The sequence below is a fragment of the Lepidochelys kempii genome, chromosome 7, assembly GCF_965140285.1.
Source record: "Lepidochelys kempii isolate rLepKem1 chromosome 7, rLepKem1.hap1, whole genome shotgun sequence".
In the NCBI taxonomy this organism is placed as follows: Eukaryota; Metazoa; Chordata; order Testudines; family Cheloniidae; genus Lepidochelys; species Lepidochelys kempii.
Genome location: NC_136386.1, coordinates 57,883,419 through 57,896,736, shown reverse-complemented (window position 1 = coordinate 57,896,736; position 13,318 = coordinate 57,883,419). Strand labels below are relative to the sequence as shown.

The following is a 13,318-nucleotide window of genomic DNA, read 5'->3' as shown; positions in this document are numbered from 1 at the left end:
GCATGAGCTTTTGTGAGCTACAGCTCACTTCATCGGATGCATGTAGCTCATAAAAGCTTATGCTCAAATAAATTGGTTAGTCTCTAAGGTGCCACAAGTACTCCTTTTCTTTTTACTGATAATAATGAAAATAATAATGAAGACACCTCATATCTTGCCTTTCATCTGAAGAATGCCAAGTGCTGCTTATTTTCTGAACAAAAGACCCACTTACTGTACCAATAGATTTGCAACCTGTGTCACAATGTTCAGGAAATACTAGAGTGTTTGGCTCTATTAGAAACTGCAAGCAGTCAAAGCGATGATTTTGTAAAACACACACGGATATTTCAGGTTTAAGGAAAGGTGATCGGAGCTTTACTGAAACAGAAATAATGAACTGCATAGACCAAGATACTTGGTGGTTTGTAAAATAGCATTTTGCATATTCGTAATGAAAGAATTGCTAGTGTGTTTGGTAAATGAAAGTATCCCCAGGGGAGCTGGTGCTAATGACATGCCTTTCGTGTTTAGTATATTGAACATGTAACCCTTCTGGTTTGTGTTAGCAATTCATTTGCTGTGTTTTTGTCTGTTTAGAAGACTATTGCAGCAGAGTAATAATGACACCATAAGCTTGCTGTAAGGTATAATTTACAGCATGGTTATTTAGAGCTTATGCTACTGTCTTGCATTCATTTGCTTATCCATTACAAAAATGAGCACATATAAAATAGCAATGGTGCATGAAAGCTGATTCCGAGCATGTCAGACCAAAGATGTAATTTGAGGAAAATATAGTAAATATTGCAGAGAAGAGAAATTTTTGTTCAGTCTTCATTCCCACACGTCAATTGCTGGAGGATACTGCATTACATATTTCATTTTAAAACATCCTCTGGTGTTTCCGCTATTCTTCTGAATATTCCCAAAGGAGAAAAGGCGGAGAAGATATTTGCCACAAGACATTATCCATGAATTATTAAAAATGGAAGCTTACTGATTAAAAAAAAAAATCCTAGTAGAGCTGGTCAAAAAACAGAGGAAAAACTTGGTGAAAAACCACAAAATTTCAAAGCTGTTTTCAATTAATAAGGGTTTGAAATGGACCCATTTTTTGTTTTATTTATTTGGCAAACATTTTCAATATAAATGTGTATGGAAATGGTTCTCAGATTTGTTTGTTTGCTGAAAACCTGGTTTTGTCAAATGAAAAATTTCAGTAACCATTTCAATAACATGCTTTTATACGTTTTGATAAAACAGTTATGAAAATTTCATGAAAAATGAAAGATTTTGCAAAGTTGATAATTTTTCTTGAACAGTTCTCTCTTCTTCTTCTTCTTCTTTTTTTTTTTTTTTAAAAAAAGCCATATTTCAAGAAAATTTTTTCCCAGTTTCTCTTCCTGGTTTATTAGTTCTACAACTTTCCCCATTTTGTTGACGGAAATAGATTAAAAGATTAACTGAAATACATATGTGACTTTCGAGGTGAGCAAAATGTTTAATTCGAGCCAAAATGTTTTTTTTTCAAATTTTTTGATTTGCTGAACATTTCTGAAAAATGTTATTTTTGGGTCAGCCCGAAACACTTTAAAATTCAATCAAAATTCAGCAAAACAATCAGTTATTTGCACAGTGCTGATGGGTCATTTCATTGAAGCGGGGGCCACTGCTCATGGTTCTGTATGAGCTCTGTGCCTATTAATAAATATTTGGAGGATCCAAAAACCTTGATAAAGTGGCAAATCCTTACCTGCATCAATATCCCTGGACAACAATATACAGTTGTTATTTTGTTTAAATGCAGTGTAATTTATACAGTTTATTACTTCATCTTTGTTAACGTCTAACTCATATATGCACACACACACACAGAGATATAGTACAGACAGTCAGATATATAGATACACACACACACACAGATATGTACATATAAATTCCTATCTCTAGATCTTTTGGAAATTTCCTTAAACCAACAGTAAAGCTTGTTTGCTTTCAGCGCTGAAATATGCACATCCTGGAGCCAGCCATGCATTTTGCATGAAATTCACCAAAGTGGGGGCGTAGTGGTTAATTGGGGGGTTATTCATAATTCTTACTGACAATTTTAATCTTTATTCTATAATGCCAGATTCTGTGTTACTAAGTCAATGGGACTTTTGCTTGAATAGGGACCACAGCAGGTTTTGCCTGTTCATTATGAACAATAATTACCATTATATGGTATTTACTATTTAGCAATGATCTCAGGTTCGCTTTTGAGGTGCCAGTGGTTTAATAAATTGCTGAGGAAATGACTGCTACGTGGCGTTAGCTGAATTCTGACTAGTTCCAGTCTGGGGGCTGTATGTCTGAGATGGAGCTGGCTGGTACATCCATTTACAAATTGATCTAGCCGGGTTATGACAGCTCTCTGATGCTTAATTCTTTTTGACCCTGCAAATTTATAGTTCCTTATGTGGGGAAATGCACTTAGGTCTTTCTGTTCCCTCTGATTGAAAGTGACCAAGACATGCAGCCTGTAAACAGGCGATCAGTGTGGAATTGGAGGTGCTGGGTCTGCTGTTTGACAGCATCATTGCTTTGATTAGGCTCTCGGTACACAGATGTGATTGAAAGGTTTTGCTGGATGTGGCATCCTGCTGGCCCCGTCAACTCCCAGGTGTGGATGCAAGCAGTCAGCTCCTCATCAGAGTCAGAGAAGCGAAGCCGACAGCACAGCCATGGCGCACCAGCTTCAGCCCACCATCTCGCTGCCAGCGCTGCCCAGTTATTTCACTGCTGACCTTTTTCCCTTCGCTGTCTTGTCAAAAGCAACAATCTAGATTCTGACAGTAACTAAGAAAGAAAAGGACGCAGCCAGAGCCAGGGCCCAAAATTAAATAGAATTAGCCATTTCAACAGGCCATCATCCCGAATATATTAATGCTCCATAGCATCTGAAGGGGGGACTGCTCAATAGCAACAACACAATCCAGCCTTGACTGTTTACATTTCCATACAAGACTGTTATTGAAACTATATTGTTCCCCATGTGCTCATGTGGACAGGTTATTATGGGGGCTCTGGGCTGCTTTAGCAAGCATCTGTGCAAAGTTGCAGTGACAGTGAGAGGAAGGGCAGGACGGATAAACTGTCTTGACAAGATTAAACTCCCAGATGAGGCCATTACTGTGAACATTTTGCATTTAGAGTCCTCTGTAGTCACAGTGATGGTGTTTTTTAAAAAGAAAAACCCACAAACATTAATAGTAATTACACCTTTGTGGCTGCTGTATTTGAAAGCCTGTTCCTTCAGCAAAGCAAACAGCTGTTTCATTTTAACGTGTTGCTTTTCTGTACGGACAAAACCAATATCGTCTTGCCCAGATGGTGAGATCATTTTGAAGTTAGCGGCTGAAGAAACGGGTCAGAGGGCAAGACTTGGTATGCAAGGATATACATGTACAGCTGTCACTACAGTGTGCCATGCGCCGAGAGGGGAGTGTAACCCACGTTCACATTCTGGGTCAAACGCTGCTGTCAGTTACCTTGGTGTCAAGGAGCCGTCTCTGATTCTGATCAGGAGTAACTGCAGTGAAGTAAGTTGGTTTATGTCAGTGTAAACTGATGCATGATATGAATCAGGCTCGGAGTAACTTGATTATCGTCACTGGAGTTAATGCAGGTTAATACTGGGGTAACAGAGAGTTAAACTTGGCCCTGTTTTAATTTATTTTAAGGAGCATTGGGTGCTGATGCAAATCATGACATAATAAACAGGCCCACTTCTGTGCGTTCAGCTCCCTGATTCAGACCATCCTTCTGCAGTAAAGCACCAAAGCACACGCTTAACTTTAGGCATGTGCCTGAGCCCCATTGTTTGAAGCACCGGTTTAAACTTCAGCATGTATTTAAGGAGGAGGTTTTCCAAAGTGCCAAAGGGATTTAGGTGCATCAGTCCCATTGGACTTCTGCATCTAAATCCTGTAGACACTCTGGAAATCCTCTCTCTAAGTGCTTTGCTGAGTGGGATGGGTTTAAGCACATGCTTAAATTGGGGCCTGAGAGTACAATTTTCAAAGGTGCCTGAGTGACTTAGGGACCTGTCCCATCGACTTTCAAAGGGATTTGGGCTCCTAAGACACTTAGACACCTTTGAAAAATTTGCCTTGAATGACTTTGCTGGGAGCAGAAAGTGAGTAACTGATGGTAGAATATGGGCTACATGCATTAATACACAGCACTGAAGCTGTTGCAGGTATTTCCCATGTGCAGCTCTGCTTTTGCAGATGGGCTGTTCACTACAGGAGCTCCTTTTTCTCTCCAAAATATCTTTCCAGCTCTTCACGTTCCCCTAAATCTTGCATTGTCTCTGTAGAACACCAGAGCAGAAAACCAGTGCCCTCTCCTAGCATGCAGTCTTAGATCATGGAGTACTGATCCACACAAACTCTTAGCAGTCACCTGAGCCACTGCCTTTGCAGATCCAGATGAAACTTGGTAGTAAGCACAGGAGTACATATATGTCCGTAAGGAAGCATGTCTTTGGGCCTTAACCTTTTGGTTGCAGGGCTAACTTGCTGCCCTAGCTGAGGCTCATTTGCATCTGTAGTTCTTAAGAACTTTGTACGATACCACATTTGAAATGTATTTTATGAGACACCGGAGCCCCATTGCCACATTGCAAAGCCTTAACTGAGGACAGGAGGGTCTGATCCTGCTCTTGTTTGCGCTGGGGTCACTTCATTAACTTCAGAGGAGTCACTCCTGATTTACTCCAGTGCAAGTGAGAGCAGAATCAGGATGAGGCCCCGTGAGTCTGGGCTGAATAAGGAGAATGGCTTGGAGCATGTACGCTGGTTTGCAGTTGCTGAAGTAAATGTCCTAAGGAAATTATTTAATCCATTATTAAATGTGGTAAACAAAGGTATCTTGGGCCTGATTCTGATCTCACTCAGACTGCGGTAAATCAGGTACAACTCCACTGAAATCAGTCGGCCTGATTCTCATCTCATTTATGCTGTTCTGCCCCAGGGTGACTATTGGGTCCCATGGATTTAGCCCTGATTTATGCCAGTGTCACAGGAGAATCAGGCCCACTGATGTCAATGGAATTCTACCCTAGTGGCTACGGCGCACCCTGAGCCTGGCAGGAAGAGTCCATCCTCACCCCTCACCATGACACCCCCTGGGCCATGCTTGGCTATCGTGGCACGGTACCACGTCCCCCGAGGAGTGTACCCAAGAGGGGGATGAGCTAATGACGGCTTGGGGATTGGAGCTCCTGGGTCAGACTTCACCTCTGTTCGGTGCGTAGGAGTGAGTGGCAAACCATGGTGTCACAATGGGAATGACTGGAGACTCGAGGGAACGGTCTCCTCCGTGTCCATTTGGCTGTGGTTGTATCCGATCCATAGGCCCTGTGCATTGCGTCCTCCCTGTCACAACTGACAGCTCCTCAGATCTCCAGCCATTGCAATTTCAGCAGGAGTGTAGACTAGTAAAAGCAGAATTCCCATCTCATCCAGGTTGATGTCCGTGCCAACCTGCTACACAGACAGGGGAGTATGGTGTGGCGCTGGGCCTTTCACTTGTTTATTCTATGGATGAGGAGTATTTGCCATATTGGGTCTTAGCACTGGGCTGCTGCCTCTAGCAATGGCCTGTGCTGGATGCGTCAGAGGAAACCCCAAATCACCCATTTGCAACCATTGGGGAAGAACCTCAGCTGGGGTAAACCAGCATCATTCCAATTAAGTCAGTTGAACAATGCTGATTTACACCAGCTGAGGCTCTGGCTCTGAAAGAAATTGTAGCAAACTGGTGCGTTTTTTCACTATGGAAGCTGGTTACGTTTGAGTCAGCTCAGACACTGAAGTGTCCTGGTTGGTTTCATGTCCTGGCTCGCGGGCAGTTACCCTGCTGGGTTTCTCAGCACAGCAAGGGAATGTTTGGGTGCATACCACTTCAGCTAGTGTGGAGGGCAATGCCAGGGGTGGGTCACTGAAGGAGCTATGGGTTCCACAGTTAAAAGGATCGAGGGGCCCTAACACCCCATGCTAATGGCACAGGGAGTTGCACTACAATCCTGCATCCTGCTTCTTCTCTGGGAGTTGCATTGCACCCCTTGAACCTCATAGATTTTAAAGCCAGAAGATAATATAGGCCAGGGAATTTCACCCTGTGATTCCTGCCCCAAGCCCATATTCATCGAGTCATATAAGCCATATCTTGGTGGTTGAGTCAGAGCATATTTTTTTAGAAAGAAACATCATATCTTAATGTAAAAACTCCAAGTGATGGAGGAATCTTTGTTGACAAGTTTGAGATTTTAGCTCCAAAGTCAGTTTCCATGCTCATAAGAATGGCCCTACTGGGTCAGACGAAAGGTCCATCTAGCCCAGTAATCTGTCTTCCGACAGTGGCCAATGCCAGGTGCCCCACAGGGAATGAACAGAACAGGTAATCATCAAGTGATCCATCCCCTGCAGCCCACTCCCAGCCTCTGGCAAACAGAGGCTAGGGATACCATCCCTGCTCATCTTGGCTAATAGCAGTCCCTAGTAGACCCAAACAGCAAGCAACAGGGTTACACTATTAGGTGGGTCTCTCATTCCTATTTAGAGGCCTGCTCTCCCCATAGAACTTGCATTGTTATTATAATGGGGATTAATTTTCTCTCCTTCCAAGTGCACAACAGTCTATGACAATAAGAGTTTTGTGTGCCCAGTGAGAGCAAAGTGGCCCATTGATTGTGCAGTCCGTAAGCAGCTTCCATTTCTAATGCACACACTGTGGGCCGGTCCCATGTTCAGTCGTGCTGTCCTGTGGGTTGAAGGTTTAAACCACTGAAGTGGGGTAAACATGAAAAGAAAGACTGAAAAAATCTACCCTTCTTTTCCACTGAATTTAGGCAAGAGCACTAAGAAGTAAAGATGGCCACATGCTGCGGAACTTAGATCCAGAATTTTGGACATCCCAAGGTTGGGGAGGGTTCGGCTGGAGGTCTTGGGTCAGTGCCTTGTATATATAGGGGCCACTTGCAAGATTCAGAACTGTATGTGCAGCGGGATTACAAACATCCTCCGAGATCAGGGGAGTTCAGGCTATGGGTGGGTTAGAAAACCTGACCTCTGAGGAAAGGTTGAAAAACAACTGGTCATGTTTAGTCTTGAGAAAAGAAGACCTGACAACAGTCTGCCAATATCTTAAGGACTTGTATAAAAGAGGACGGTGATTAATTGTTCTCCATGTCCACTGAAGGTAGGATAAGAAGCAATGGGCTTAATTTGCAGCAAGGGAGGTTTAGGTTGGATATTGCAGAAAACTTTCTAATTCTAAGGGTAGTTAAGCTCTGGAATAGGCTTCCAAGGGAGGTAGTGGAGGTAGTTCCCATCACTGGAAGTGTTGATCAAACCCCTGTCAGGAATGGTGTAGGTTTACTTGGTCCTGGCACAGCGCAGGAGGCTGGACTTGACTTCTCGAGGTCCCTTCCAGCCCTGCATTTCTATGATCCTATGACTGGGTTTAGCCCATTATAAAGATGCGGGCTGTCTGGTGATCTAGGGTTCCCATTTCAAACACGTCAAAGTCTGTGTGCCTTTCCGATCAGGCTCTGTTAGAAACAGAAGCTGTTTCTTATTCCCCTGGGATCTAGTGGGGAAGTTGGAAATTTCCGCTGCCTTCGAATCCAGGTTTGCTAATGGATGAAGGCAACCCCCCTTTCAGTCCCACATGTCCCTCACCACTGGAGTGTCTGAGCATCTCCCAGACCAGTCACTGCTATGGGGGAAATACAGTCCCCATTTTAGAGACAGAGAAGTGAGGCACTGAAGAAGCGACTTACCCAGGATCATGCCAGCAGCTTGTTGCAGAGATGGAAATGATCCCAGGCCCCTAAGGCCGAGTCCAGTGCTCTGTCCACTAGACCATCCTTCCTACCTTCTTCTCTTCTGTGCTTGCTTAGGTGACAGGTGGGGGCAATTGAGCTGAAAAGCCTGAAGAGGCATTTCCTGCTGACGGGAGCAAAACACAGTTACTTATGAAGGAAAAATATCACAGGTTTTTGTTTTTTTTCCCCCCTTCACAACAGAAGCCACATAAGCCAGAGCACCTGCTTTAATGTGTGCTAGCGATCTGACCAGCAGACAGCTGGGGAGCATCTGATGTGGCCGGCCTTTTCCTGGGCCACCGTTTGTTTCTGCTGGGGACAGGGTGCGGGAGAGAGGGAGAGAGAGCGTGAAGGAAAATGGCAGCTGCCAATCTCTTTGTAACTCCCACGAGGCTCGCACAGGTTGGCTCTTGTGTGGATAGAAAGGTCATGTTTCACCAGGGTTTGTACCAAGGCAAAACTCTCCTCTCTAATCGGCATTGTGTGGGGGAGGAGTCTCCACTCTGCCATTTCTCTGGGAATGGAGCTGCTGCTGGGATAGAAGCATATTGGTGAGGAGATCTCCCATGCGGGTCTGGGAGGAATATTGTGCCCTGAGTTGTCATGCATAGTTGCCTGGTGCCTCCCTCATTCACATGGGTGTCAACCAAAGTGGAGTCACTCGGGAGGAAATCAGGACTAGTGCGAACCGAATCAGACCCATCATGTTATCATAGCATCTTTCATCTAGGCATACGGCAGAGCCACACTTTCAAAAGTCACTAAATGCCAAACAGTTGGTCTTGGTACCTGGGGCTGGCCTGCTACAGGTGGCTCCGGCCACTCCTTCCATAGAATCCTGGCCCTTTAAAGATCACCCTCTGGCCTCGCGGGCTGAACTCCATTGCATAGCGCTGAGATCCTGTAGAAGGACCCTCCCATCCTGGTTGTAGTGGCTCGGAAGAGTGCCACCTACTGACAAGCCAGCACCACTTCCTCTAGCACCCAAAGGGGTTGTTTTCTGGAAGGTCGCCAATTCAAATACTGACTGAGGCCAGATGCTGCTTAAAGGTCTGACAAGGCCACGGTGGCAAGGAGAGTCAGCTGCTTCTGAGGAGTGTGCTCGCTTGTCCTGTCCATGGACAGGAAAGGAAATGATACTGGGATAGGGAGACAAATAGCTGCTCAGCTTGGCTCAGCGTCAAGGCTGCATCCTGGGCAGCCAGACCTAGCAGTCAGAGCCAGAGTCCACTGTCAGCAGTCAAGAGTCAGCTGGGTCAGGCAGGAGCCAAACCAGAGATCAGAACCGCAAGTCAGAGGTCAGGAGCCTTGTCAGGTCCGGACGCCTGGAAATCAAGCTGCGGGAGCAGAAGCAGGAGGCACCAGGTACATAGTCCAGAGCAGGGTAAATCCGGGGTGTTTGGACAGCTTCCTGTTGCTGGCTTAAGTAGGGCTGACGGGCCAATTGGCTGCTAACAGGACGTAAGAGGCGGAGCCTCAAACTGGAGCTGGGCTTCATGCGTCCTGGGTCAGCAGGCTGCCAAGTGGAGGGCTGACATATGGCTACTCCTCTGGCCCCGGGTTTGAGGCCCGTGAGTCATGACAGTCAGAAAGATGAAATAAGTGAGGAGCATCCATCTCCCCTGACGCAGGAGGATCTAATGGCCCATGGCCACCTTCTGCCATGAAAAGGAAACAAGTTATATACATCCATCCACTAAATGAAATACTCAGCCCTCCTCTGCTGTGGGACAGAACTATCCTCTAGGTCTCCCCAGGCATTCTGAGTCTAATTAGCATCCACTGGCTTAGACTGTCAGTTCCTTGGAGCTTGTCTTGTACAAGGTCACTTCACACCACTCCAGCAGCACACAGGGGCCTCAGTGTAAATGGGGCTCAGGCTTTGTGTGTGCTCAGCTAATAAGGATCTGGATGCAAATCCCACATTTTGGATGAATATATTATAGGCCAGCTTCCCAGCTGGTGTAAATCAGGGTAGCTCTGTTGATGTCAATGGAGCTGTAGCAATTGACACCAACTGAGGATCTGGGTCTGTGTTTGGACTGACATATTATTTTGATCTTGAAATATTGGGGAGGAACAAACCCTGGGGAAATGAATTCACAGGAGGCAAAACATGACACTGTTGAGAATGTTACAAGCAAATATCCCTTAGGGGACTAAAAAAAGTCCTCCACTCTTCTACAGCAATGGTCCATAAACCACTAGTTTGCACTAGCGACCCTGCAGTGCTTCGGGCTATCACTGCAGAGTAGTGTAGTCATTTATAACAGCAGGGTCAGAGTTAATCATTTGATTCAGACAGAGCAAGATTCAGCTGCTGTCATTTCCTACTTCAGATCCCAGTGGGATTAGATGGAAACGTAGTCTTTGAGAGAGGAGGGGGAAAAGGTCAGTCATTTGTCATCATTCATTCTATTTACTCTTGCAGAATCCTTTCAAGTTGTGGTCAGAGGCAACGGCTTTTATCATGCAAGAAACATCGATCAAGTTCTCTGCAGCTTCAAAATCAATGACACCATAACAATCAGTAAGTTGATGGGCTGGAGATTTTATGCCCTAAATTGCGCAAGGATCCTGACCCAGCTCCTCTGAGTCAATGCGAGTCTTTGCATGGACTTTGGTGGGCATTCTTTAGGGCCCTAGTCCCATATTATGGGTCAAATCCCAAGATCTGGGAATCACTTAAGTCATACTCTGAAGGTAGTGCCTAGGCTTTGTGCTGGGTCTTTCATCCTCACTGCAAGAGTGGAGATGGTTTGACTTGCTGTCCACACAGATACAGCCTGTCTGGTACTGTGGGGGGAGACGTGAAATTGCCTGCCACTCTCGTGTCCATTAATAACACAGACTGATACTGTCCTGATCCAGGGATGCTGTGCTCAGACACACGTCAGTTACACTGGCTCAGGAGGGAGTGACCAAGTGTCCCTCTGTGAAATGAGTTTGTCTAAAGTATCATAACACAAAACCCAGCACAACTGTGCTAAATTGGGCCCCTTGTGGGCAGTCTCAGCATGTAAACTAAGGCTCGAATGGGGCAAAGAGATGCCCCTCTCCCCACCATGTCTGAGAGCTGCTCCTCTCTCAGCCCCAGATGAGTAGGGTGTGGCACGCTGGCCAAGGGACGGTGTGGGGAAACTCACACAGCTGCTGCTTCTGGGGCTCACCCTCCCCTGTGGACAGTATTTGGCCTCCAGGATTGGTATAGACTGGCACCCCATGTTAGCCCTAAAATCACACTGGGTGGGAGCTCCCCTGGGGCCAGTGGTTGGGCTTCTTTCTAGCCAAGCCTGGTTCCCCTGGGTCTCTCTCTGGCCATACACCTCAGCTGCTCCCTGCGCCCCTCTCCTAGTCCTGAGCTGAGGCTGTGTCTGGGCCTGCTGTGCACCTGCAGACAGCAGTACCAAGCCACCTTTTGCAGGCTCCGCCCAGCCCAGCAAGCCCTCTTCAAGGGTATACCTGAGCCAGCTGGTGCACAGCAGACCAGGTGGCCTGTAGCCAATCATCTGTCTTCACTTGGGTTGGCTGACCTACCCTCAGTGGAGTGACACTCCCGCCCTCCAATGGGGAGCTTCAGGGAGTGCCAGATCACTCATCAGCTGCAAAGGAGGAGAGGATAGCTGCTCTCCTCTGGCCATCCTCTCACCAGTCAGTGCCGAGGGGGCAGAGCTGGCCCCATCACGGGCATGCTTTGCATGTGGAGTGGGGGCTCCAGACACAGAGCCACCAAAACATGGAACTGGTATCCTTATTCTGCTGCATTTCCATTGCACACACCCACTGGGTGGTCACTGTAGGGCGGTGGCTGGAGACTTCTCTCTGACAGCATGGGACTCCTCAGAGTGGTACTGGGCTAGAAAACAAGAGGATTTGATTTGGAGGGGGCAGTTAGATGGACTTTGCAAGCAGACAAGATGCTCAATAGAGAGACGAGGGAGATGAGGTCACATCTTTTATTGGACCAACTTCTGCTGGTGAGAGAAACAGTCAAGAGATTGTCAGTAAAAGATGTGCCCTCACCCACTTTGTCCCTCTAATATCCTGGGACCAGCCCAACTACAACAACACAGTGTCCAGTATATACAATACTAAGCCAAACATTTAGGTGACCCATCCTGAGGGTGGCCTTTGAATGGTTTGAGCTGGGCGATGTCACAGCTGGATGTCACAGCTGTGACAAGGAATGACAGGTAAGACAGCCCCTAAAGACAAGGACCAGCTCTGAGCCATGTCCACACTAGGCCTGATCTGGCATCTGCAGTTCTCACTGACGTCAACAGCACCCCTCCGGGTTGAGCCCGTTCGGGAGACACTGCTCTTTCCATACGTTACAGTCTGTCTTGTTTCCTTTTAGATGAAAAACCGACTATTGTTCAAGACACCTATTTGCTTTGCCCTGCACCAGTAATAGAAGACATTGGACAGTAAGTACGGCTCTGCAGCCTGGGCTGAAGGGGAGGGGGCGTTGGCGGTGGGATCAATAGGCATTTTGCCTAAAAAGGACTAAGCAAGGAGGTCAGGCGTGTGCAGCTTTTCAGAAGTTCATTGGCAGGTTCAGCGCCATCCTGATGGACCAGACCCTCCCCTGGGGCGTCAGCATGGCTCCGTTCAAGGCTGAGCACACTTCAGCGTGGGGCTCCTGCCCCCATTTGAAGTGGTGGTGGGAGGGGCTGCAGCCTGCCCCTCCGGCCTATATTCCCTAACTTGCCAGTGCACTTAGTCGTCATGATGCCTCCTTGAGGAGCTGGGCCCTGCAGTGCATCATGCAGGAGGGACAGGGATCAGACTGTGCGATGCTTCACCCAAACACATGGGCAGAGCATTGCATCTGGGTCCGCTGGTAAAAAGAGAGTCAAAACCAACATATCGGGTGTCACGGATCCACAGGGTCAGTGCTGCAGCCCCAGCTTTGGAACAGTCATGGGAGGAGCCCTGCAGTGTGCCAGACCCTCTAGGGGTCTCACTCTTCCCCCAGGGTAAGCCACGCAGCTTCACCGCCTCCTTAGATGGGACCTCTGGGCCTTCAGCACTCCTGCTTCACACCAGGAGCTCAGCGAGTCCCACTGGGACAGACCCCTGAGGAAGACTTGTGCAGTCTTAGGGAGCAACACACCTCCTCTGCTAGCACCTGCAGGGACATATCCAGCGTTGTTACACTGCCGGGTTTATTAGACGGCTGGAATGCACATAGGAAGGCCTTGGTTAGCACAGAGGAATGAAGGTTAAAGCACAGTCCAGAGTCCAGCCAAGCTGCAGTGAACCCCACTGTTCAAGCTGTCTCCCTGTCTGTCTGACATGTGTGCCCCCGGAGCCAACGCTTAATGTCCACCTCATCCCCTGCTCCCCCCAGTCCTTTCTTCCTGACCTGAGGAGAGGCGGCTCAGGCCTCCCTGCTGAGAGGTGGGGCAGTCCATATCTCTCTGGGCCATTGGTTGCTAGGTGCCCATGTCTGGGCAATTG

At 47.2% G+C, this 13,318-nt stretch overlaps 1 protein-coding gene across 5 annotated transcripts in view; it reads left to right on the top strand.

Annotated features, from left to right (window-relative positions):
- The window catches only part of ANTXRL (ANTXR like), an 87,543-nt gene that overhangs the window by 23,473 nt on the left and 50,752 nt on the right, over positions 1 to 13,318 (top strand). For all 5 annotated transcript variants that reach the window (XR_012159932.2, XM_073353021.2, XM_078853782.1 and 2 more), the window contains exons 10-11: positions 10,287 to 10,385; positions 12,213 to 12,282. Coding sequence is in view for 4 of the 5 variants with exons in the window: in XM_073353021.2 (XP_073209122.1) it covers positions 10,287 to 10,385; positions 12,213 to 12,282 (169 nt within the window). In the remaining variant the exon portion in view is untranslated. The remainder of the gene's footprint in view (positions 1 to 10,286; positions 10,386 to 12,212; positions 12,283 to 13,318) is intronic.